Source organism: Eubalaena glacialis, chromosome 14, assembly GCF_028564815.1.
Source record: "Eubalaena glacialis isolate mEubGla1 chromosome 14, mEubGla1.1.hap2.+ XY, whole genome shotgun sequence".
Classification (NCBI taxonomy): Eukaryota; Metazoa; Chordata; class Mammalia; order Artiodactyla; family Balaenidae; genus Eubalaena; species Eubalaena glacialis.
In genome coordinates this window covers 59,777,512-59,805,231 of record NC_083729.1, presented here as the reverse complement: position 1 = coordinate 59,805,231, position 27,720 = coordinate 59,777,512, and the positions used below count along the sequence as shown (strand labels likewise).

The window sequence follows — 27,720 nt, the reverse complement described above, 5'->3', positions numbered from 1 at the left end:
AACAGAAATAGACCCACGAACACAGACAACGAACTTATGGTTACCAAAGGGGAAAGGTGGAGGGGGGCAGGGATAAATTAGTAGTTTGGGATTAACAGATACACAGTACTATATATAAAATAGATAACCAACAAGGATCTATTGTACAGCACAGGGAACTATACTCAATATTCTGTAATAACCTATAAGGGAAAAGAATCTGAAAAAGAATATATATATGCATAATGGAATCACTTTGCTGTACAGCAGAAACTGACAAAACATTGTAAATCAGCTAAACTTCAATTTAAAAAAGAAGGAGGTAAGAGGGCAAGATGAGGGGCAGGTCGGTGCTAGTTCCTTCTGTTCCCTCCCTGAGCCCTGCCTTCATTGGTGGCTGCATTCTTTTTTTAAAATTATTTATTTATTTATTTATTTATTTATGCCCTGCCTTCATTGGTGGCTGCATTCTTTTTTAAAAATTATTTATTTATTTATTTATTTATGCCCTGCCCTCACTGGTGGCTGCATTCTTTTTTTAAAATTATTTATTTATTTATTTATTTATGCCCTGCCTTCATTGGTGGCTGCATTCTTTTTTAAAAATTATTTATTTATTTATTTATGCCCTGCCTTCACTGGTGGCTGCATTCTTTTTTAAAAATTATTTATTTATTTATTTATTTATGCCCTGCCTTCACTGGTGGCTGCATTCTTTTTTTTAAATTAATTAATTATTTATTTATTTATGCCCTGCCTTCATTGGTGGCTGCATTCTTTTTTAAAAATTATTTATTTATTTATTTATTTATGCCCTGCCTTCACTGGTGGCTGCATTCTTTTTTAAAAATTATTTATTTATTTATTTATTTATGCCCTGCCTTCACTGGTGGCTGCATTCTTTTTTTTTATTTATTTATTTATTTATTTATTTATGCCCTGCCTTCATTGGTGGCTGCATTCTTTTTTAAAAATTATTTATTTATTTATTTATTTATGCCCTGCCTTCATTGGTGGCTGCATTCTTATTTATTTATTTATTTATTTATTTATTTATTTATTTATTTATTTATTGGCCATGCCCTGCCACTTGCAGGATCTTAGTTCTCTGACCAGGGGTCGAACCCGCACCCCCTGCAGTGGAAGCATGGAGTCCTAACCACTGGACTGCCAGGGAAATCCCTAGACTCAAGTCAGATTGCCTGACTTGAATTCGAGCTGCCATTTGTGTGTCCTTGGGCAAGTGACTGACCCCTCTCTATGCTTCAGTTTCTTCACTGTAAAATGGAGATAATACCTCACAGCGTTGTTGTAAGGATTAAATGACTCAACACGCATAACATGCAAGGAGGAGTGGGTGGTTGCATTCTTATAGGGCCGGGGTCTGCAAACATTTTCTGTACAGGGCCAAAGGGTAAATATCTTAGGCTTTGTAGGTCAAGAGGCAAACTCCAGGCTATTATGTAGGTGCTGATATAATCATTTAAAAATACAAAAAGTCATTCTTAACTTGTGGGCCATATAAAAACACGGAACAGGGCAGATTTAGATAGCTGACCCTCTCTGTGGCCACAGCTCCCACTGGGTGGTCTCTTCTTGGGAGCTGCAGCTCTCACTGATTCCAGTAACACCCTCTCACCTCCTTGCTCTTCAGGCCTAGGGATGTAACAGCTCTCACTGTTGCTAGTCCCTGGGTGCCTCACCATTGCTATGCAACAAAGAGTAGCCCCCGCTCTCTTAAACCTTCCCTGATCTGTGTGATTTCAACCCTCTTGAGGGTGCCTTCTGTTTCCTGCCAGGACCGTGACAAATCTGGTGAGAGGGTTCAGGAAAGGGAAGCAGAGTTTATGGCACAGCATGAGGCTGAACGTTTTGCCCAAGGCCTAGTGAATGTGTATAGACATTGTGGCTAGCATGTGGCTCATCGTGGACCATGCATTGGGTTAAACAGTGTGAAGGCTGAAGTTCTGGTAGCAAGTCCGTTCTCTTTCTGGACAAACAGTGTACATTATGACTTTTGAATTCCTTTCTGTGCTTCTACTCTCAAACTTCCTTGTTCTCGCCCTTTCCTCGCCCACCTGCCCAGATACACATAAGATGACCTCTTTTGCTCTCCTTTCCTCAAAGAGATGGCAAGAAGAATGACACCTTCTTTGGATCGAGAGTACCTAAGTGATTTGTGTGGGTCACAGGAGAAAGTCTATCTGGCTTGATGCTCTGGGAGTTGTTTCATAATTACGTTCCACGTGTCTCTTTAACAAGAGATGGTGGAATCCCTACTCCGTGCCAGGTACACTGCTGTTTATGGGTGATTCAAAGATGAGTTAAGCATAATTGGTGCCTCCGGGGGGTCAAATCTGGTGGAGGAAAGACTCATAAACAGGAGCAGTTACACAAAAGAGCTATGGTACAATGAGTGTGCTAAGTAAGCCTTGGTGTGAGCTGCCCCAGCAGCAGGAGGAGCTTCACACTTTTCCTTGTCCTAACAAGGGAGTCCTACTGACGCTTAGCAAGCCACCAGCATCACAGGTTTTTTCCATCTGGTTTTTCTGGTGATTCCTTGACACTCAGTTTTCCAACCACTTAACATTAATCCAGCAGCTGTGTTTGTGGGAACAACAGACCCGTGTGAAACCTAACATGGTCTCCTGGCTGAGACTCCGGACAAATCTCTGAGGCATGATTGTGGCCACTTTGCCATGCACCACAGTTCCCGCCCTCAGGGAGCCTCCTCTGGAAGGCTGGCTGGAACCTTGGGTGACAACTGATTAACTGGGCTTGCTACAACTCAGGTCACTGGGCCCAACCCCCAAAGTTGCCTATTCGGTAGATCTGGGTTGGGGCCTGAGAATGTTCATTTCTAACGAGTTCCTGGGGGATGCTGATGCTGCTGGTACAGGCACCACACTTTGAGAACCAGCACACACACACACACACACACACACACACACACACCCATACACAAACACACACACACAGACACACACACACACACAATGACCAAGGCTGAAGAGCAGGGGCTGTGGAGGGAGCGACAACTGGGGCAAGGGCAACAGAGGGGTCTCACTTAGGGAGTTTGGAGAAATTTGAAAAGGGAGGCGTTGGGGAAAAAAGGAGTTTCACCTGATGAGAAAAAGTGGGCAGGTTGTGAAAGCCAGAGAGCCTTTGAAAGCTTATCGTGAGACTGAATCATTAGGTTTGAGACATCAGCCCTGGGAATTTGTATTTTTAAAGCTCTCCCAGGTGATTCTGATTCTCAGCCACGTTTGAGACCCTCTATGTACTCAATAGCCAGCAGCACCTGTCACAGAGTAGGGTGCACAGCAAATACTCAATTGAACTGGCTCTCATTCCAAGTGCGTGTTGGGAGTGTTTTGAGATTTCTAAATCTAGCTGTCCATATCCTCATTTATTTCGTAAAACTCAGTCTTAAACCACTAGTTAACAGATGAATAACATGCTCTCAAGCAGAAATTGAATTCTTCGAATAGAATGAACGTTCTCTCAACGTCCAAGATTACAGAGATGAAAACCTGGCTCTTACCAAATATGTTGTATTAGTCACGAGGTACAGATTCCTGAAAACAACATAATAGAAAATCCCCTTTCGTCTTCGTCTCCGAGATTCTACTTGGCTCCTTCCTGTCTGCACATGTATGCACGCCACTGCATGTTCCACATCAGAAAATAATTAGAAGCAAACAGCTGTTAGTCAAGCAAGCCACATTTCGCCTACATTTTTCCAGAGTTCAACCCACTGCCCTGGGGGGAGGGGTGGCTTATCTAAAGAATCTCACCACGTTAAACACGTCAAACCAAAATGGAAATGCACTGAGATTAGTCTGAGCGTGAGGTAGCTCTGCGGAGCAGAGACAACTACTAAGAAAGTTTCTCTCCACTGTTTAAAACGGTTATTTCTTTTGATTTCATGGCAGAAAGTCTGCTCTAAAATTAGCAAATATCTCAGCGAATGATGAGTGTTATTTTTGTTGTCACTGGAAGAAGGGTAAAGCTGTGTGTGTGTGTGTGTGTGTGTGTGTGTGTGTGTATGGGGTGGTGATGAGAGCTGGTTCTTATATTGAATCTTTCGCTGAGTCCTTGGACTTGGCATAGTTCTGTCTGCAGCACAGAACTAGAGGCCGTAGACCTGAGGTGGAGCCTTGGGTTCCAGACCTGGGCAGAGCAAGGACTCTACCATCTCAGTTTTCCATGGTAGGAAACGAGGCAATGGGGACAGATTATGTCAGTCTTTTTAGCTACGATTTCCTAGTGCTCTCTGACAACTGGCTTAGTGTAGATGCTTATGGGCAAGACCAAAGAGCAAGGGTGTTGGATGAATCACATGAATTCAAAGATACCTGCACCCAAGAGGAAGAGAAAAGAGGACTTTAGGAAGCATTAACTGCCTCCTATGACTTACATTTCCCAATACGTCAAAGAGGGTTTTAGTTAAGCTCTGGAGCTGTGGGGGGAAGAGAGATGCTGGAGAAATAAGGCATTTTGCTCACAGCCAGGAAGAGTGAGTATCAGATCTATGGCCAACACAGTCCACTAGCGTCCTGATACACCAGCGTGTGGCTTGAATAAAGGGAGATGGGCTTATGTTATGGCAAGAGGAACAGAGATTAGGCATTAAGGAGAATCCTGCCATTGTTGTTAGACTATGGAATTTCCTACCAATGAAGTTACCAGATGTTACTGTAATTTATAATGATCCTCTGGGGTTACTGCCCAAGTCACTTTCTCCTAGTCCACTCTCATTCCACCACTTTGCCATGGTGATTTTAAAAAGCCCAGCTCCCATTCCTGGGCGTATATCCAGAAAAGACAAAAACATAACATGCACCCCAATGTTCACAGCAGTGCTATTTACAATAGCCAAGACATGGAAGCAACCTAAATGCCTATCAACAGATAAATGGATAAAGAAGATGTGGTATATATATACAATGGAATATTACTCAGCTGTAAAAAAGAATGAAATAATACCATTTGCAGCAACATGGATGGACCTAGAGATTGTCATACTAAGTGAAGTAAGTCAGACAGAGAAAGACAAATACCATATTCTATCACTTATATGTTGAATCTAAAAAAATTATACAAATGAGCTTATTTATAAAACAGAAACAGACTCACAGACATAGAAAACAAACTTATGGTTACCAAAAGGGAAAGGAGGCAGGGAGGGAGAAATTAGGAGTTTTAGATTAACAGATACAAACTACTATATATAAAGTAGATAACCAACAAGGACCTACTGTATAGCACAGGGAACTATACTCAATGTTTTGTAACAACCTATAATGGAAAAGAATCTGAAAAAGAATATATATACATGAAACTGAATCACTGTGCTGTACACCTGAAACTAATACAACATTGTAAATCAACTATACTTCCATTAAAAAAGCCCAGCTCTCACCTTGATATTGTGGAAACTGAGAAAGTACACACTTACACTTTCAAGTCCATGATTTTAGAAATTTGTTTCTTTGTGATAAGCTGGATTTTGGTTTGATATTTTATCATCCCAAAAGATTCTGATTCTTACTATGTAAGTGTTTTAGGAGGAGTGAGGGTGGGTTTTTGAGTAGAAAGAGGCACACCTTGATCGGAGAATACCACTTCCGGGGGGACGAGGGCCTGCGCATGTTGTTGTTGAGATTTCGCGGTTCTGGGAATTCGTACTCCTGCTCTGGCATCTTGACTCTTGCATTCTTTGCCTTCTCCAACTTAGCACCTTCTTCTGTGGAGCCCTTTTCTCCCCAACGAACCTAAAATAAATAACAACAAAAAAAAACCCAAAATGACAAAATAAAATATGATGGCTCTGGAGAACGAGAATCACAAATAACTGTATGATGTGCTACCCAGTCCTCATTTCCTTTGGGTTTTGAGGGTCAGGGAAGAGCGGTGGTGTGGAAAAAGGGAAAGGGGGAGGGCTAAAGGAGCAGAGAAAGGCAGCGAGGGGCATGGATATTTGGGGGAGGAACTGTCCAGGCTGTGGGGACAGTACGTGCAAAGGCATTGTGGGCCCAGGCAAGAACTTTGGATTTTATTCCAGTGAGAGAAGAAACCACTGCGGGTGGGGCTGAGCCAATGAGTGAACTGATCTGACTCACAGTGGGCAAGATACAGGAGTGCACAGGTGAAAGGCTGTACCCGCCCTCTCTCCATCTGTTGCCTCACAGTTCACATCCTCATTAGACCTCAAGTGTGAGTTTTCACCAGTTTGCTTTGGTTTTCCATCCCTGAGTAGTCAGCACATAGATATGAGTACATGAAGCTGTCCTCTTACCTCCATCCTTTTAATGCCTCCAACGCCTCGCCCACCATAATAAGAGGCATCTACCGTAGGCCACTTTTTCTTAGGCAGACCATCATCATCTTCTTCCTGCAGAGAGATTGTGACACATGAAGGAAGCAAAGCACCACTGCCGTATGTATGTGTCCACTACCGCAAAGCGGATAGGGGTAGACTGTCTGGGTTAAATCTCAGTGCTACCGCTTCCTGGGGCCTTGGGAAATCACTTAACCTACCTAAGCTTATCTTTCTTACCTGTAAAGTGGGAATACAGAGCAGCCCTACGTGGTTAGACTGTGGTGTATTCTTGGGACCCGTTCTCTTCTGCATCTCTACTCCTTTATAGGGTATCTCATCTAATCCCAGCTACATGTTAATGACTTGTCAATTTGCATCTTCGTCCCTGACTCCTCTGAACTCGTTGACACGGACATCTCCTCCTGGGGGACTAATCAACATCTCAACAATACCGCATCACAGCCATAGACAATGGACTTGAGGACACGGGGAGGGGGGAGGGGAAGCTGGGACAAAGTGAGAGAGTGGCATTGACATATACACACTACTAAATGTGAAACAGATGGCTAGTGGGAAGCAGCCGCAGAGCACAGGGAGATCAGCTCAGTGCTTTGTGACCACTTAGAGGGGTGGGATAGGGAGGGTGGGAGGGAGACGCAAGAGGGAGGAGATATGGGGATATATATATACGTAGAGTTGATTCACTTTGTATACAGCAGAAACTAACATACCATTGTAAAGCAATTATACTCCAATAAAGATGTTAAAAAAAAAAGAAAAAAAAAACCAATTTATTTGGCTTCATACTACAAGATAAAAACACAAAAAATAGTTGTTCTTATAGACATAATTCATCTGTTTTACAAAGAACCTCTTTTCTGAGATTTTTAATAGTTTTTGAAATTTGATCTGAATTTATAAACATATTGGATCCTGATTTTACATTGGTATATATATGTATAATGTTTCTTCAAATTACATTTTCCTTTCTTTCACTAATTTTAGCTGTGCTATTTAATGAATCTATTACCTTCCTGAAATGGAACCAGACAAAATATTGTGGAAAAGCGTTCATGTACTTGATATATTAAAGAAAGTGAAAAATACAAGGATAATATTAAAAAAAAAAAAAAAAAAAGAAGTCCTGATTTCCCCACCTCAGACCTGCTCCTCCCATAGTCTTCCCCCTGCCTAGGAGTCACTCTTGAATTCTCTCTCCCTCACTGCCCCTCCCCCACCCCATCTCAATTTGCCAGACAGCTCTGTTGACCCTACTTCTAAAAGATTCCAAATTTGTGACTTCTCCAACTGTATCTCCATCACCACCTCCACCACCCTGGTCTCAAGGCCCCATAAGCTTTCTCCTGGATACTGAGGTGGTCTCCTAACTGACCTTCCTGCTGCCCTCTTACCTATGATCCATGCTCCACAAAGCAGCAGAATAAATTCCAAACCCCGACTCTGCCCTGCGAGCTCTGGCCTTTGCTCACCTCTCCAGCCTTCTTCCTTACCACGCTCCCCTTCTCTCTGGCCCTCAAATATTCTGCGTGCATTCCTGTCTCGGGGACTGTGCGCATTCCCTTGTCCAGGAATGGCTTTTCCCCTGGTCTTTTCATGGTTGGATCCTTCTTAACACTCCACAGAGAGGTCTTCCCTGGACATCCTTCTCAAGTAGCCCCAGTCTCTTCATCCCATCAATCTGTTTTATTTTTATTTTTAGCTCTTATCATGGCTTGCTATTTATTTATTGTCTGTCTCTGCACACTGGGATGTAAGTTCCAAGGAAACTTCTGGTTATTTGTCGTATTTACTATTCTCTTCTCAGCTTTTAGAACAGCACCTAGTATGTGGTAGATGCCCAAGAATTATCTGATGAATTTACAAATAAACTAAATGAGATGATTCAAATAAAGCAGTGAACTCAGTGTCTGCAACTTAGCTCAGAGACAGGAAGTTCACACTGATTATATTTTTCAAGACGAAGGAGCTTGTAAGTTTATGGATGGAAAAGGGAAGGATAATCAGCAAAACTGTTCCTCATCTTGGCACTGTGATTATTCCTGTTGTGGGGAGAAAAACTCACCATCTACGGTCCTGGATGGGCTATAAGGTGGTGGCGTAATTTCCCTCCTGGGTAGGGAAAGGAAGCTAAAAATGGGGTCAGCAAAGCAGCAGGATGAGCTCAGAACAAGCAGGCCTCCTACAGACTTGTGTTGGAGGCATTTGTGGAGGCAGTAGAGTCCCATGTGGGGCCGTCACTGTATGGAAAGGGGCATCCCATGCATGGGGCAGGGTATAAAGCACGGGTCGGCAGAAGAGAGATCAGAGCCAGAGGTGACAGAGCAAAACAGTTACACGTAACACATTAAGACTCCCAGGGTGACCTGCTGTGCTTGCAATAGGCAGGCTTCTTTTTAAAAATTCAAAAAAAACATGAATACATCTAAATGACAGTGATCACCGCTGACTTGCAACATTCTGGCAGGTGAGCAGAATGGGTCAGTCTCTCTCTGTGTCTCTCTCTCTCTTCAACGTATACGTCCTTCTTGGACGTGGGACTGTGTGCCCTGAAGGCACAGTGGATTCTGTTGACCCTTATATTTTAAATCTTGCACAGAGCCTGGTGTACAGTAGGTGCTCAATATTTGCAAGTATTGAATTCACGATAACCACAGCTGGATTTATGTACCCTTTACCGTGTATGTGCCGGTCACTCTTCTGGGCTCTTGACATGTATCAATATTAAACCAGTTAGCTCATCTTTAATCTTTCAAACCTACATGTTGTCAGATAAATTTAATGGGTAAGACAAAGCTCTTAAGATGTATTTGGATCCCTTACAATAGAGATCTGATAATTAAGAGACCTGGGAAGAAAAGGCCCAACAGACAAGAAATTGTCTCAAAGGTTTTATCCCGTTTTCGTATTTCTAATAAAATTTGGTTTCCGGAGATGAAAAATAAAATAAAATAAACCAGTTAGTTCACAAATAGCCACAAATAGCCACTGAGGTAGTTGGTGCTATTACACCCATTTTACAGAGAAGGAATAGAGAGATTAAGTGACTGAGTCACCCAGCTTGAATGCGGTGGAGCTGGATTTGAGCCCAGGCAGCCACACTCTCGTTTGTCTGTTTCTCAGTGTTGACAAAATTCAAGGTTTTGTCCTTTTTTGTTTTGCTTTTCCAACCATTTGATGCTTTCAAATAAATGCTAGTTTTCTACTTCTCAACCCTTGTAGCTGCTAATTTTGAAGACTTCTGACTACAAAACATGGGAAAATAATAAATAAAAACAAGCAAAAGCAAAAAAAAAAAAGAAAAGATCCAAGCAAGAAAATACTATAGTTCACAGTACTTTACCTTATGATATAATTTCAGAAAGCTTCTGATGATGATGTCAACCAGGAACTTTATACGGTTAAACTTTACCACCAGAGTGTGTCTGTGTGTCATACATGAAACATGGCTTCAAAAACCCTGGGCATGCCTGGTCTAGCGCCTTGTTCAAAGGACTTAACTGAAATTAAGTCACCCTAAACTGAACGTAGCACCAAGAATGTAAGAAACTCCAAGAATAAAGCTGCTCTTATTCATTAGGGGGCTGAAAAGGTCTTATGAGTCTCCTAATTTCTTAAATGACAGGAGCACAAACGTTACAGACCATCTAATTGAGCCTTTTCATTGCACAGAAGAGGATAGTCAGATCCAGAAAAATGAAGAGAAGTTCCGATCTGGCTTGCTGATGCCTTGTCCGGGATTCCCGCGATATTTGCACATGGAGCGCCCTCCCGCTCATCTCTTCCCGCCCCGGGGGCTCCATTTCTCCGCGGTGCCTGGGTACCCAGGCTGGGCCGGCCTTCTGCGCATGTGCAGGGCCCACATCCCAGACGGGAAATGCCGAGACTGCAGCCCGCTCCACGCGTTCCTGATACACCAAACCTGCCTTTTATCCCCTGACCCGAGCTTGCCTGCCAAACTCAAACAACAACAGCAAAAGACAACACAGAGGCCCAGGGTTTGACCAAAGGGAGAGTCAGAATTTCCCTGCAGTTACCATGGCTCTGTTTACACATTCTAGAGACAGGAGGGTTTTGCAATCTTCAGAAGAGAAGGGAATCTTTGATGTGTTTTTTTCATTTGGCCAAAAATTGATGGAGTAAAATCATAGTCCCCAGCAATTCCACTAACAGAATTGGCAGCACCTGAGGTGAATTTCTACATCTAATCAAGTATAAGGGCTTTGGGGGAAGTCCCCCTCAAACTGCCCTTTAAGGATGTCGCAGGGAGGGGAAAAACCACCAGTATGATAAATGGAGGACAGGCTGGATGAGCTGAATTGCTTTGTGTTAGCAAAGCCGTAGGAATCAGGGGTTTGTGGGCGGTCAGCAGAAGATGAACAGAAGAGTGGAACTGAGCTCCAGAAAACTGCCAGCCCCTGCCCTGCCCCCACCCCACCCCCCGAGACGGCCAGGAGAACCTTCCAGGAGTGGAATGAAGGGGCTTTTTAACAGTCTGTCGGAAGTTATTAATTGGCTGCACTGTGTTGTAACCCACTCATACTTTTAAACCTTCAGTAAAACTCCCTATGCAGATGGCTTTGTGCCAGTGGTGCCTTTGGGGGATGGAGGGATCTGGTTTGTTAGATGGTATCTGTCTCCTTCTGAGCGGAGATAACATAGAAGAAGCCAGAAATGGAGTCAGTGGTGCCTGGAGAAACCTCAGAGATTAGGGAGGGATGCTGGTTTCCCATCAGGGGAAGTTGTGTTTAAATTTTAAAGGATGTGGTGGCCCCAGATATCCAGTTGTCTGATGTTTGGGTAACACAAGTGGCAGCACATGATTCAGACAGTGAGGCCCATTCTGACCTGCTTGTCCTCAGGCAGACCTGCTCCAGGAAGAAAAAAGCTGTAAAATATGAAGTCTGATGCACACATTTGGTTAGCCCATAACTGGATTAGTCCTGTGCTGCCGTCACACACTGAAACTTTCCATCTTTCTAATCATGCCAGGCTTTTGTATAGCCCTATGCTTCAACGTTCACAGCTCCATATGCTTGGGACAAACTTCTCCCACTTCTTCTACCTGTCTTTTAAGATATTGCTCGAATTTAACCTATTCTGTGAAGAACTCCCTGATTCCCCAGAGAATTCAATGCTCCCTTCTTGTATTTGCCATGGTTCCTTGTATTGACCTTCACTCACTCAACAGATATTTAACAATTAGTTAGTTATTAAGCAAACCAGCAAGGAGAAGGGGTGAGATCACTGATCCTGGGGATGCCTCACTCCTCCTTACAGGCCATGATGTGAATAGCGCCCCCTGGAGCTATGCATACGGTGGCCCTCTGAGACTCAGTCTACAAATTCTTTAACATTCCTGCTTCTCTGAGAGCCATTTGGCAGAAGAGACAGGTGGCTAGTTTGACCCAAATAGGCTCTCAATCTCCAATTCACTATGGGTACCAGTGGGAACTATCTATGGAAAGCAGAACATAACTGAAACGGAATGGAGCCCAAGGAAATAGTTTTAAATCAGCCTTTGAATTCATTAAAAAGGTCACTGAACTGTAACACATCTTAAACCCTTAGGATAAACCCTACGTAGCCCCAAACAAGGGCCCTGTATTTGTCCATTCCTTCCTTCACTCGCTCAAGCAACTGTAGTTGTGCCCCACGGCACAGTGTTCTATTTTGAGAAAAACAGAGAGAATGCAGCTGTCAACAAGATCGTTTACATTTACAGAGGGGTAAGTTTTGTGACGGTGACGACCTGAAACAAAGGATTAAGGCTACAGAAACTCCCAAGCCCAAGAGGCTCTGGAGGGGAGGGCAGACCTCAAGTAGATCTGGCTGTACTGTCTCATCTGAAGTCTTTGGGGATAAGCCAGAGAGGTCACCTTCAATGTCAGCCTTGGAGATGAATTCCTAGGAGTGAATTGGCGAGTCAGAAAAATTCATCAACACTTCTGTTTGTAAATACCAAAAAAATTCCAACTGACTTAACTATATGTTTTGGTACCATCACATCTGTTCACACACACACAGTGATTAACACAGTGACTGTCTTCTGTTCTTCAATAAAGAATTGTGTGTTTATTTTTTAAAGCAATGTTCCATTTTAAACTACTGAATATAGAAGACTGAATGCTGGGTTTGTTCCAGGACCTCTGATTGGAGCAGACATGTGTGTGTGTGTGTGCAAGTGTGCATGTATGTAACAGTGTGTGTCAGATGTCCACTGGAAAAAGGATGCCTGGCAGAAGCTTGGTCCTTCACCTCTCCAGAGTGGGCAGTTAGTCTGGCTGTCTGTGCAGACACAGCTGTGAGAGGTAACAGGCCTGATGCTATTAAGGAGTTCAATTTGTCTGCTCCTAGACAAGTTGTTTAATTTTTCTATAGCTCAGTTTTCCCATCTAAAAAATTCTTGTCACAGAGAAATTGTTAGGTCAGTGAGCATGATAATAAACCTGGAAATAAATTCATCATTCAAAGCTAGTTACTTATTGTTAATTGGATGCCCACCCAGTGTCATTTCCTTCAGTACACATCCCTCTCCCTCTCAAACAGTCAGAAAATCCATGGAAGGCGAGAACATTTAGAACTAAATCAGCAGATGAAGTACTGCATTATTGATTCTCCCATAAACTGCCAATTGTTTGGAATAACTAGAGACTTAGTGAGGAATCCTCACTCTATTGCCAATTAGAGAAGACCCTTAACCCAGGAAATGCCCTTCTTGGTCGTGAAAATTGAGCTTCCTTGTTTTTGTGGAGAGCTTGAAATTTCAAGTAATTTTTCTTTGTCCTGTCTTTATATACAGAAACATTACTGTCGGTTGCACGAAATCTCAAAAAGTCATGCCTTTTTATATTATGCATTTTGATATTCCCTAATAAAGAGGATCACTGAGAGCTCATTATAAAGTTGTGTCCATTGTCTAAGTTTATTCATTTTTTAGTAGACTTACCTCCCTTAGGATATGATGCTTACAGAGCTGATGAAAGTTTGGATAATTGATGCTTGTTCATATACATGGCAGAGACTATTTAACCTCATTTAGCTAATTATTGAATGTTAGATACTGTATTAAGCTCTTTGGGGAATAAGTCAAAGATTAATTAGATATAGATCCTGACCTTCAAGTATACCTAATGGTCTCAAACTTTGATGCAGAAGGAAAAGTTTAATAAATAAATACCCTGGGAATGTGGAGAAGGTAGAAATTAGCTCTGGTGGAAGGAATTACAGCATAGGAGCTGTGCTCGAAAGGCTGGTGGGATTTGAACACAGGGAGCCGGAGTGGAGAAGGTTGTCTAGATCCAGACTATGATTTTTAGGGCCTTGTATAAAATACTTTTATGGGCTGAGTTATGTCATCGTTTCTGTGGGATTTCTTTATTTTTTATTTTTTTCTGCCAAAACACATTAGGAAGGGGATTAAGCCTGCTTAATTCACAGGGCCAAGGAACAATCAGGGCCAGCACGCATGCCCAGGTAATCAGCGCAGCCTGCACCCCGCCCCGGCCAGCCCGGAAACTCCTATAGGTCTAACAGAACCTTTTAGGTCTCAAGGGTCCCCAGGTTGTCATTCTGTTTCAGAAATCAGGTCTGCCTTCTTGAGGTGAAAGTATGACTTCCATAAGAATAGTGGATGAAACTGGAAACATTCAACTACTTCTTTTCTCTTGCTTTTAGCTATTCTTTCTTGGTGGTTTACTGGCTTGAGCTTTTTTTTTTTTTTTTTCCTCCAAAATTGTATCGTTGGCTATCAGACTTCATTCTACAAATACTTATTGAGCTTGTTTTGTGTGTGGAGTCCTAGGCTAGATGCTGGGGCCTGGGGTCAACCATACCCCACAGTCTTGGACCTAAGTCTCCCGGTGTATTTTGGCCACAGTGGCTGCCGTATCACCTTCCAAAGGCAAATGCAGAGCCAGCAGCAGAAAAGGGCAGTAACTCCGCTAATTGAACATCATGAGTGAAGGGAACATTCTTCACCTCAGGGCAAACAGAGCAACCTCAGCGAGAGCTTCTTGCCCTATTTTTCTCTGGGAGTATAAGACACAGCTGCACACAGCCAAACTGGAACCCAGGGAACTAGCCACGGTGCTTTCTCTTGAAGGATTAAGAAAAGGCTTTTGTGGATGTCAGGAGAGTTTTTTTTCCTCCCTCCTCTGTGCACAGAAATGTAATTTCCTCCTCTGATTTCTGGGCAGAAAGTTAGCATTCCAACAAGATGCGCTTTAATTGATTGCAGCTATTAAATCCCTTAGCTTACAAGCTTATAGTTCAGGATATAAGAGCCACATGGAATTTTAAATGTAATCCTTATTTATTTATTTATTTTCTGTATGTAGGAAACTTGACAAAGGCATTGGGAAGACGAATGGTGAGGGGGTGGTGCTCGCTTTGCAACAACAGACCTTATGGATTAAGGACGATGAACTCGAAACCTCACCAATATATCTTCTGATCCCACTAAGTTTGCAGACCTGTACTCTGGCTTCGAAATTGGTTAGTGTTGCATTGAGGGAGGCCAGCTAACCCAGGAGTAATCGGAGGATCAGGAAAAGCACTGGGCAGGCACTGTGGGATGCTCCGTCTCACCATTAGCCTTTAACGTCTCCAGGCCACACATGCACCAGACCTGCTTATTGGACAATTTACGGTGGAATTGAAGACATTTTTCTTCCTTTAAACGATGAGGGTCTAATATCCTATGCAAGGCTGGAACACTAGCATATCCCCCTCCACTGTATTTTCTTTACTTCCTGGCAAACTTCAGCACCATCTGTTTCTAGAACCACTGATTGTTTGGACGATGTGGCAAATTCACTCCGATCTACACATATAAAGCATAAGTCTCTGCAGGGAGAAGAGATCCATCAAGTGTCTGTTTTACAGGAAAAATCAGTACCTTGGGGCTCCAAATAATTGTACGGATAAAACTATTTATGTTCGCATTTCAAATTTTTCTTGCAAGGAGAAAACCTTCCAAAAACCATTCTGCCTCTGGCTGCCAGTTCAGTTCAGTTCCTGTTCATCCTTGGTTAGGAAAGAGCCAAAGACCTACCTCCCTCTTTGCTGCTTTGTACTCAGTGGGAATCTGGGCTTGACTTAGCTCTGCTTTGCAGAGGCCTGAGTCTCGGGCTGCCCAGTCAGCTCTCTGCCCCACTCCACCATCCTGTCTACCTGGTCACTCACCTCACTTTCCTCAGCAGGGGGTGGAGGGACCTCCTTGATAATCTGAAAAGAAAAGAAAAGAACAGGTCAGTAGAAATCTCCAGCCACCTGCTTTCCAAGAGCCCTGCTCTCAAGAGGTGCCTGGTGGTGGGGCCATAATTACCATAGGAACGGGCCCAAGCAAGGCAGGTGTCTTTCTGGGCAGAATAGCTCAGTTAGTTAGAGCATGACCCAGGCAGAGAGTTCCACACTCAATTGTGTCTCCTGTAGTTTTGTATAGAGAAAAAAACGTTCCACGGGTAAAAGTTTCATCTTTTATCCCAGGGAGCTATCCTGCAAATTTATTCACTCATTTATTCATCTAAGTCATTCCTGCATCAAATCATTCACCCACCCGCCCAAACAGCTGCACATTTAACAAAGAATGGTCCAGCACAGAAGTTAAGATAGTGCTACAGAGATAAGTCAGGTATGGGCCACACTCAAACTGTTGGCAATCCCATTAACTCTCACTGGCCCCAGGTGGTACCCATGGAGGGAGGATGTGACGGTCAGGCTGACGGATTCCCAACAAAGGGCAGCAAAGAAGGGGTAACCGGGGATTCCTTTCAGGGCCCTGAAATTTAAGAGGCACAAAGATTTACATAACAATATTCTAAGACTGGACTCTGCAAATACCCCATCATCAGGGTTAAAGAGAGACATGTGGTCACTCTGGGAAGGCAAGCAATTGTGATCCCCTTCTAACCAATGAGAGGATGGGTGACATATGGAGAAGGATGGGAAGGAGAAAAGAAGGGTGGCAGTAAGTAGCCTGTCCTCACTTTTGTCTCCAACTTGCACACCCCATTCATGAAAGGAAAGCTCTTGTACGCTTGCAGTTAATTTGATTTAGAGTCTTTTACAAGGCAATTTGGCCATTATCCACTCTGACTCCACCATGTCCCTTGAAGGCTCCCTCCTCTCACACCCCAAGCTTATTATCAGAATGTTGGGTCCCCTACCTGCAGTCTTTTTCCTTAGAGAATTCTGGTAAATACAAAAGTCATTAAATATCTTTTGATGTCTTAGCGTCAGGGCTGGCCTGGACCACTTTATGGATGGATGCTCGGGCACTGTCCATGGGACCAGTTCCTTAATGTAGTTGGAGAGCTCTCCCGGCTGCAGGGCAGGCTGCCTACTAGGCAGCTCTTCCTCACTTCTCCCCCCTACTAAGTACATATCACCTTTGATTTGATGATTATTCTGGGACCTCATTTGGGCTCTGATCCCCACTGCTGTCACCCATGCTATCACTATCTGTAATGTCATCTCTGTATGTTGAGACAGGCTACTGACTTGAGGCTCTACTAACATCAGCCAGGGGACTGAGCCTCCAGTCACCTAAAAGGATGGTACTCAATTAATTAAGAGGCAGAGGCTATCATTTCAATGTATTTATTTTATTTTCTGGCTGCACCGCGCAGCAGGTGGGGTCTCAGTTCCCCGGCCAGGGATTGAACTCGCACCCCCTGCACTGGAAGTGCAGAGTCTCAACCCTTGGACCGCCAGGGAAGCCCCGAGGCTATCATTTCAAACTCTCATTTCATCTGCCTCCACTTCCTGGCCATCGTGGGAAACCTGCTGAAGGTCTTTGGAAAGCATGAAGCCATGATTTTGCTCACCCACTCAACACTGGCTCCAAATTCCTTAAAAAAAAATCTCTGAGGAAGATCGTTACTGCCCAATGCTGATTTCCCATCATCCCAGAGGCAGTGATGATTTTCAAACAGGAAATGCCTGGAGACTGGAAGGAGGGGTGAGGAGCTGGGGACAGCAATCTGGAATGCATCTCTTCTCTCAGGGCGGGATTAAGGAGGGGGAGCGAGAGGAGAGCAGGATACTTGGGAACACAGACAGATGTTGACAAGAGTGCCGTGGGCAGTGTATTTGCTAAGTACCCTGGGTGTACAGAGGTTTGGTGCAGAGCAGCTGGGGTTTTGTCTTCACAGTGCAACCAGCTTCCCCCCTTGCTGCATGGAAGCACTGTGTAGTTGTCAAACGTGAACCCCAGACCTGCCTTTTTTTGACTGTGAGGATCCGACAAGTCCCTGAACCTCCTTGAGCTCCACTGCCTTCATCTGTTAAATGGGAGCAACAAGACTAACCTTGCAGGCACTGAGTCACGATGAGCAATAATGTTTGCAAAACATCTGGAACAGAGGGGGTGCTCAATAGATGGTGCATACTATTATTATTCCCCATTTCCTTTCTTGTAGTCATTGTCTCTTGCTTTTATTAAATCTTTCACAAAGGTTTCACTTAACCTCCCCTCCCTCCGCATATACCAAATGAAAATTTAGTATATACTATGTATGGTGGTTTCCAGATGGCGCAGCCTAGAAGCCAGAGCTTCATAAAAAGGGTGAGACAGGAGGCTGGCACTCAGACAGTGGCCAGAGGGCCTGACAGTGGCCAGGGTCTTCAGGGGGGTCAGCAGGAATATGCTTCACCACATACGTGTAAGCACATGACATCAGCCAGGAAGCGCTGACATCAGCTAAGCAGCCCACCACTCAGACCAACCCATCTGTGGGTTGATGGTCAACGTGTCTTATTGGGTATTTGTCGAATTCTACATCCAACAATGTCCCAAGGGGAACCCAAAAGACAAAGCAAAACACATGATTTATTAAGTATTAATCAAAGGCGGACTAATTCATAATCTAGATGCCAGGCTGACATACTTGTAAAATGGGCACCTGAGCTACTGGAAAAATGCCACCATGTTCAGGTAGACGAAATTTAGGCACTTCCAGTCTGGCCTTATCGGATGGGTGTCTGGCTCTATCCAGCGGGAATGAGGAAGAGGTCTTCCTATTGCCTCCAGTCCCTGCCCCCTCCTTCCCAGTCTTCTCCTGGGGGCAGGTGCAGCTTGCCCAGGGAATGGCAGAGAGCGTCTCAAAGTGCGATCCGGGCAGGCTGGCTGGGCTGTCTGTTAGTGAGCCAAGCTCTCATGCCAAGACCAGTGCCTGGGCCACCCAGTGGAGTGCTCTGGGCACAGGGACAGTCAGCCCTCCCCATTCCCCCACCTTCCCCCCCACCCTGCCAGGGCCCGAGCCCAGGTAGCCTGGAGGAGCAATTGGGCAACAGCTTGCATTGGTCTTGAGCCTACAGCATCACTGCAGCCTCACAGGAGAAAATGGAAATTGCCTCAGCCTCCAAAAGGCCTGCATGACGTGCAGACGTGGCCCCCCACCTCTCCACTTCACCCCTCTCCACCTCTCTCCCCTTCACTTTCTGCACTTCAGCCTCCTGTCACCTTCCTGTCCCTTCCACACACCCTGCTGCTTCACACTTGTAGCGTCTTCTGCCTAATTGCTTGCTATCCTCCCTGCTTTGTCTGCACACCTGCATGTACCCCAGTTAACACCTATTCATCGGCTAGATCACCTCCCCTGGGAAGTTGCCCAGGACCTCACAGAACAAGCAAGGTCCCTTTTATGGGGTCTCACATAACCCAGTGTTTTCTGTAGCATTTTAAAATGTAATTAAAGGTTAATTGCATAATCTTGGCTTCCAACTAGTATGGTTAGACGGTCTTTATTGCCAACAAGAATGCAAGCTAGAAGCAACTGAACACTACAAAGCTTAGGCTTGATTTGAGCTACTTCCCTTCTTAGAAGGTTCTGGGAGCTTCCTCTTGGTTGTGGGTGGACTTGTCAGCTCCTTCCTCATTAGGAGGGACAAACAGAAGATGGATAAGGTTGAAGAGACCCTTAATGAAATGTTTAAGAGGAAAACCCCTCAACAAACATATTTGTAAGCATAACATGGCAGAACTGAATGGCATTACCAGGGATAACTCTGGGGATATTTTTTCATATTTCTCCTCCAGAGGCCAACATCACATCTCTACTTACTATCATTTTCAGGTTGGATATTTGGGATGAGTAGAAAGTGACCAGATGCCTTCTTGGGATAGCTGCCCTAGAGTTCCTTTTGCATTAATAGTTGGACTAGTGAAGTAAAAGTGCATAAGAAAAATGAGATGGGATAGAGAACTTCTGAATTCTATTAGTGTTTCTTTGCTACCTGAGAAGTTCTTGAAACTCTGTTGTGAATTGGGAGATGTGCCTCTTCTCCCTTATCAGTGACTTTAACTCTAATTTAGTCCATGTTTGTTTAGGTAGATGTAGAGGTGGCCAGATTTGACAAAATCTATTGTACGGGTAAAGGAAAGAAAGCTTGAAAAGACCAGGTGGAATCTTATTAAATTGAAATCTTACTGGCAACTTCTCATTGAGTCGAAACAAATTCAAGTTTTTAGGTACACCTCTTAGTTTGGCTGTTGGAAATGAAATGATAGAAAATGTGGAGATATAGTTAGCATGGGATGATTACAGTAGAAAGATCACATATGCCCAGGTCCTTTTTGACACCTGGGAACTTTACTGTGTTTTACGAGTCAAGTTCAACTGTTTAGGTCTCTGTAAAGCTCTCTCTTAAAATTTATTTTATAAAATGTTAAGGTGAAATAAAGCACCTGGTGAGTTTATTTTGCTTGTTTTTTTTCCCTCAAGAAGTGTTCAAGATTTGCTCCTAATTTATGTTGGATCCTTGCACTTTGTTGCCTTTGCATCTCTACTGCTATAGTCCTGTGTAATGGAATGCAGAATGCAGTCTACCCGGTTTTTGATACTGGCCCCTCTTCCTCCTTGCGGGGTAGCCACACTGGCTCATTCCATTTAATAGAGTGAGTCTGGTCAGTGTGCTGCACGAGGAGCAGGGGGATGCCAGGCTTGGCTATTCCCCCACGGGCCCCTGCTATGGCTCCACCATCACAATGTTCCATTTCTCCTGCTTATCTTTCCTGTCTCTTCACTCTGGCAGCGGTTGGCTGTAGGCTAAGCTGTACGAGCTTATGTTAGACAGATGCTGATCTTATGGCATGAGAAGAGGACTTCTTTTTGGGTCCCCTTTCTTCTTAGATTGTCTTCAGTGTCTCAGTGTCCTTTTTGCTTGAGCTGGATGAGGAGCATCTCCTGCAACCTCCTTTATACCGAAGGTGTGGTTCTCTTATTGCAAAGGAGACACTTCCATGACACATAGCCAATTCTGTTGTCCAGACAAAGTCCATGAGAATGGCTTAAGATAACTACTCTATTAACAAAATTAAGCATTTGTCCTCTAGTTTGAATTAGCTCAATAGCTCTAAACATTATTGAGTACCAGAGTAGCCTGCAAGGCTTCTTAAAACACAGACTTCTGGGCTGCATCCCTGAGTTTATTATCAGTAGGTCTGGAGTGGGATCTTTGCATTTCTAACAAGTTCCCAAATGATGCTTATACTGCTGGTCCATGGACCACACTTTGAGAACTATGAATTAGCCTGTTTTTAACAATGCTACACCTCAATTAGATATATGGGAGTATGTTTTGCTTCAAGTCAGACATTCCTATGACTGTTCTGTTGAGAGTTGCCTATGGCTGATTAGAAACACCAGCTTTGAAAATGTTTCAGTCTAAAAGTTATAGTGTCTCTGCTCTATTGTCAGGGACTATGGGGTCTTCATTTCTTATGTGTCCCACCTAGGGGAAGACAGAGTACTATCTCTGGAGGAAACTCTCTTGCTTCCTCTGATGAGCATTTGTGCTCATCCGTGTGCAGAGCTGGCATGGCCTGCATTCTTGGATCCAGCCCTGAAGCAATCCCAGCCAGATGATTGCCTGGGAGTTAGGGACACGGTTCTTATCTTTCACTGCACCATTGGCAATGAACTGACTGCACTGTATTTGCATCTCTTTCTTCTGCAAGAAGAACTGGACTCTAAGCTTCTAGAAGACATGGGCATACTTGGTTCAGTTTTTATCTCCTGACACATAGTCAGTGCTTGTTGTTTAGTCACTATTTCTGGAATGAATGAGTGTGCATTATAAAGGAAAAGGTAAAGAAAGCATTTCTGATTATTCTAAACTTCTTTGCCTGTCAAATAAGCACTTTAGTGATACAATATGCAAATCTGGTTTCTCAACCCTCCATATAAATGTTTCTTTAGTAATTAATATGCTAACAGTTCCAACTGCCATGAGTGGATTGTGACACATGTATGCACCGTGAGGATCTCATTAGAGTTATGGGTTGGACTCATGGTTAATTATGGTACTTTATTGACACCATCTATATCCCATTCTATCCCCTAACCCCAGCCTCCAAGTAAATTCCCTTGCCTTGTGGTTCAAGAATCAGCTTTGTGTCCCAAATTAAATTTCCAAGAAGGCTTCCTGAAAATTTGAAAACAACATGTACAGTTTCTTTCGTTACAATACAGGTATGTAGTATGTGAATTTATTCATATGTGGTAAGGAAACTGAGCAATAAAATCAATAAACTGTGAAATCGTATTAGCTCAAAGTATGATTTTTCATGAAGTACAAGAGAAGGTAATATACAGGCAGACTTTGCTTTATTGTGCGTTGAAGATATTTTGTTTTTTACAAATTGAAGCTTTGTGGCAACCCTGTGTTGAGGAAGTCTTTTGGTGCCATTTTTCCAACAGCATTTGCTCACTTCATGTCTCTGTGTCGCATTTAGGTGCTTCTCTCATTATTTCAAAATTTTCATTATTATTATGTTTGTTATGGTGATCTGCAATCAGTGATCTTTGATGTTACTATTGGAAAAAATTATGACTAAATAAATAAGGAAACAGAAGCTTTAAATGACACAATAGACCAGATAGATTTAATTGATATTTATAGGACATTCCATCCAAAAACAGCAGATTACACTTTCTTCTCAAGTGTGCATGGAACATTCTCCAGGATAGATCACATCTTGGGTCACAAATCAAGCCTCAGTAAATTTAAGAAAATTGAAATCATATCAAGCATCTTTTCTGACCACAACGCTATGAGATTAGAAATGAATTACAGGGAAAAAACCGTAAAAAACACAAACACATGGAGGCTAAACAATACGTTACTAAATAACCAAGAGATCACTGAAGAAATCAAAGAGGAAATCAAAAAATACCTAGAGACAAATGACAATGAAAACACGATGATCCAAAACCTATGGGAGGCAGCAAAAGCAGTTCTAAGAGGGAAGTTTATAGCTATACAAGCCTACCTCAAGAAACAAGAAAAATCTCAAGTAAACAATCTAACCTTACACCTAAAGGAACTAGAGAAAGAAGAACAAACAAAACCCAAAGTTAGCAGAGGGAAAGAAATCATAAAGATCAGAGCAGAAATAAATGAAATAGAAACAAAGAAAACAATAGCAAAGATCAATAAAACTAAAAGCTGGTTCTTTGAGAAGATAAACAAAATTGATAAACCATTAGCCAGACTCATCAAGAAAAAGAGGGAGAGGACTCAAATCAATAAAATTAGAAATGAAAAAGGAGAAGTTACAACAGATACCGCAGAAATACAAAGCATCCTAAGAGACTACTACAAGCAACTCTATGCCAATAAAATGGACAACCTGGAAGAAACGGACAAATTCTTAGAAAGGTATAACCTTCCAAGACTGAACCAGGAAGACACAGAAAATATGAACAGAACAATCACAAGTAATGAAATTGAAACTGTGATTAAAAATCTTCCGACATACAAAAGTCCAGGACCAGATGGCTTCACAGGTGAATTCTATCAAACATTTAGAGAAGAGCTAACACCCATCCTTCTCAAACTCTTCCAAAAATTTGCAGAGGAAGGAACACTCCCAATCTCATTCTATGAGGCCACCATCACCCTGCTACCAAAACCAGACAAAGACACTACAAAAAAAGAAAATTACAGACCAATATCACTGATCAATATAGATGCAAAAATCCTCAACAAAATACTAGCAAATAGGATCCAACAATTCATTAAAAGGATCATATACATCATGATCAAGTGGGATTTATCCCAGGGATGCAAGGATTCTTCAATATATGCAAATCAATCCATGTGATACACCGTATTAACGAATTGAAGAAGAAAAACCATATGATCATCTCAGTAGATGCAGAAGAAGCTTTTGACAAAATTCAACATCCATTTATGATAAAAGCTCTCCAGAAAGTGGGCATAGAGGGAACCTACCTCAACATAATGAAGGCCATATATGACAAACCCACAGCAAACATCCTTCTCAGTGGTGAAAAACTGAAAGTGTTTCTTCTAAGATCAGGAACAAGAGAAGGATGTCCACTCTCACCACTATTATTCAACATAGATTTGTAAGTCCTAGCCACGGCAATCAGAAGAAAAAGAAATAAAAGGAATACAAATTGGAAAAGAAGAAGTAAAACTGTCACTGTTTGCAGATGACATGATACTATACATAGAGAATCCTAAAGATGCCACCAGAAAACTGCTAGAGCTAATCAGTGAATTTGGTAAAGTTGCAGGATACAAAATTAATGCACAGAAATCTCTTGCATTCCTATACACTAATGATGAAAAATCTGAAAGAGAAATTAAGGAAACACTTCCATTTACCATTGCAACAAAAAGAATAAAATATCTAGGAATAAACCTACCTAGGAAGACAAAAGACCTGTATGCAGAAAACTATAAGACACTGATGAAAGAAATTAAAGATGATACAAACAGATGGAGAGATATACCATGTTCTTGGATTGGAAGAATCCATATTGTGAAAATGACTATACTACTCAAAGCAATCTACAGATTCAATGCAATCCCTATCAAATTACCAATGGCATTTTTTATAGAACTAGAACAAAAAATCTTAAAATTTGTATGGAGACACAAAAGACCCTGAATAGCCAAAGCAGTCTTGAGGGAAAGAAACGGAGCTGGAGGAATCAGACTCTCTGACTTCAGACTATACTACAAAGCTACAGTAATCAAGACAATATGATACTGGCACAAAAACAGAAACATAGGTCAATGGAACAAGATAGAAAGCCCAGAGATAAACCCACGCACCTATGGTCAACTGGTCTATGAGAAAGGAGGCAAGGCTATACAATGGAGAAAAGACAGTCTCTTCAATAAGTGGTGCTGGGAAAACTGGACAGCTACATGTAAAAGAATGAAATTAGAACACTCCCTAACACCATACATAAAAATAAACTCAAAATGGATTAGAGACCTAAATGTAAGACCGGACACAGTAAAACTCTTAGAGTAAAACATAGGAAGAACACTCTTTCACATAAATCAGAGCAAGATGTTTTTTGATCTACCTCCTAGAGTAATGGAAATAGAAACAAAAATAAACAAATGGGACCTAATGAAACTTCAAAGCTTTTGCACAGCAAAGGAAGCCATAAACAAGACCAAAAGACAACCCTCAGAATGGGAGAAAATATTTGCAAATGAATCAACGGACAAAGGATTAATCTCCAAAATATATAAACAGCTCATGCAGCTCAATATTAAAAAAACACACAACCCAATCCAAAAATGGGCAGAAGATCTAAATAGACATTTCTCCAAAGAAGACATATAGATGGCCAAGAAGCACATGAAAAGCTGCTCAACATCACAAATTATTAGAGAAATGCAAATCAAAACTACAATGAGGTATCACCTCACACCAGTTAGAATGGGCATCATCAGAAAATCTACAAACAACAAATGCTGGAGAAGGTGTGGAGAAAAGGGAACCCTCTTGCACTGTTGGTGGGAATGTACATTGATACAGCCACTATGGAGAACAGTATGGAGGTTCCTTAAAAAACTAAACATAGAATTACCATGTGATCCAGCAATCCCACTACTGGGTATATACCCAAAGAAAACCATAATTCAAAAAGACACATGCACCCCAGTGTTCATTGCAGGACTATTTACAATAGCCAGGTCATGGAAGCAACTTAAGTGCCCATCAACAGATGAATGGATAAAGAAGATATGGTACATATATACAATGGAATATTACTCACCCATAAAAAGGAACGAAATTGGGTCATTTGTTGAGACGTGGATGGATCTAGAGACTGTCATACAGAGTGAAGTAAGTCAGAAAGAGAAAAACAGATATCGTATATTAACGCATATATGTGGAACCTAGAAAAATGGTACAGATGAACCCGTTTGCAAGGCAGAAATTGAGACACAGATGTAGAGAACAAACGTATGGACACCAAGGGGGGAAAGCGGCAGGGTGGTGGTGGTGGTAGTGTGATGAATTGGGCGATTGGGATTGACATGTACACACTGATGTGTATAAAATTGATGACTAATAAGAACCTGCTGTATAAAAAAATAAATAAAATAAAATTCAAAAATTCAAAAAAAAAAGATTATGACTCACTGAAGGTGCAGATGATTAGCATATTTTAGCAATAAAGTATTTTTAAAATTAAGGGATGTAAATTATTTTTAGGCATAATGCTATTGCATAGTCAATAGACTATGTAACTTTAATATGCACTGGGAAACCCCAAAAATTCATGTGACTTGCTTTACTGTGGTGGTCTGGAATGGAACCTGCAATATCCCTGAAGTATGCCTGTATATGTTTCAGATTTTTTTGGTTATGGTAAAGTTCACATAATATAACATTAACCATTTAAAAGTGTCAGCTGGCTGATTATATTGGGTGCCACCAAGTACTATCAGGTGAATGTGAAGATGCTGTTCAGCTGTCAGTAGTGACGTGGAAGAAACACACAAAACTCACACACACCTCATCTGCTTTCTTTCTTCTGTTTACCCTTGTGCAGTGCAATTAAATCAATATATTGCACTTGTGAGCATGTGTACCTTTCTTCATGAAAGCATTTAAAGCATCCTCAACACGAGTGTATGTCCTGGTTATAAGAATCCAAGGATTCAGGGAAGGAGGAAAGCCTTAAGCTTGTGTATGAGATGCTCACAAAGAGATGAGATTCATGGGACACCCTGAGAGCAAAGGGAGTAAAGGAACCCACGTTGAGCTTCATTGGAGACCACACTGAGGAACCCAAAGAAAGGAGAATGGAAGGCATGGGGCTCATCATTTGCTTTAAAGGGGATTAGAAGCATGTGCCATGGATTGAAGAAAAAGCTATAATGCTGAGAGCAGCAGAATAACACTTTTGTGGCATTTGGTCTTATTTGGAACCACACAAACAGCTTTTTTGTTGTTGTTGTTATGAAAAGAGGACCCTGGCAAGACAACAAAAGCTGGATTTCTATTTTAAGCCAGCACAGAAGGAATAAGAAGATAATGAGTCACAGTCATCCACCTCTGTTGTTGTGACACTTCATCCTAAGAATGTCCTTCCTTCTGTCCCGTTAACTCAAAGGCATGGGGCTACATCATACTCAAACCCATCACAAAACTTCATGTGTTTATTTTTAAAAAATTGAGACATAGTGCTATTTATACTGTAGCATTACTTCAAGAATTGAAGACACTTAAAATGGTGGAAATTTTCAGTTTCTTACTAATTTTTAAAAGTGTATTATTTTATAACATTGCACAGTTTTGAATGTTCTGTTCTGAACCTATTTCCCCCTCAGTCCTGTTATTTTCATGGGGCTAAAATTCCATATGAAGTGACATTTTTAGGAATACCCTTCATGTTATGGGAGAAATAATGGTTAGAGAACTTTTGATGTATCTGCTACACATTATTGTTAACTTTGTAGAGAGCAAAGGAAAGACCAATGACAGGGCCTGACTTCCTCACCTGATTTCTGGTCTTCTGTGCTTTCCATGCGTAGTTAAACCCCAAGGAGTCTGAGTAACAATATTCCTTGGGTTTTTGGTAATTTTCGGTTGTGAACTCATGTGAAGTTTGCATTTACCTATGGGAATCTTATGAGGACTGAGCTAATGGATCAACCTGCCAGAGTTTCCTTTTGCAGATTCCTAAACACTTCCAAACTGTGATCCTTTTCTCTTAGTTTGTAATTTACAGAACCCCAAGTAATATACATTTGAACTCTAAAACCGAGAGGTTGTGGTTCTGAATTCTTAGGGACACACACACACACACACACAACTCATAGCCCATCCTTTTACTCAAGGTCTCAGCTGTAAGCAGAAGACTCAGTTCTGACTCCCAAACTTTTATGGACCTATGTAAGGCTCTGAAACCAAATGTCTAGGTTATTGAGATCGGAAAATCACCACTGCTTTAGGGTCAGCTAACCGTCTGATTTCCAGAACCTTTTTTATTTTGTCCCTGGAAATGTCTATTTTCTTGTGAGCCTGGCTATGCATTTAAAACAACTTTTATTACATTTTTTTTCCAGGAAATTTTTTATTTTTATTTTGCTAGGAAGTCCAGTGTATC

At 42.2% G+C, this 27,720-nt stretch overlaps 1 protein-coding gene across 1 annotated transcript in view; it reads right to left on the bottom strand.

Annotated features, from left to right (window-relative positions):
• The window catches only part of ANTXR1 (ANTXR cell adhesion molecule 1), a 241,491-nt gene that overhangs the window by 63,405 nt on the left and 150,366 nt on the right, over nt 1-27,720 (bottom strand). The window contains exons 14-16 of the mRNA XM_061210663.1: nt 15,509-15,550; nt 6,281-6,376; nt 5,589-5,756 (exon numbers count right to left, since the gene is read on the bottom strand). Of these exons, the coding sequence (XP_061066646.1) occupies nt 5,589-5,756; nt 6,281-6,376; nt 15,509-15,550 (306 nt within the window). The remainder of the gene's footprint in view (nt 1-5,588; nt 5,757-6,280; nt 6,377-15,508; nt 15,551-27,720) is intronic.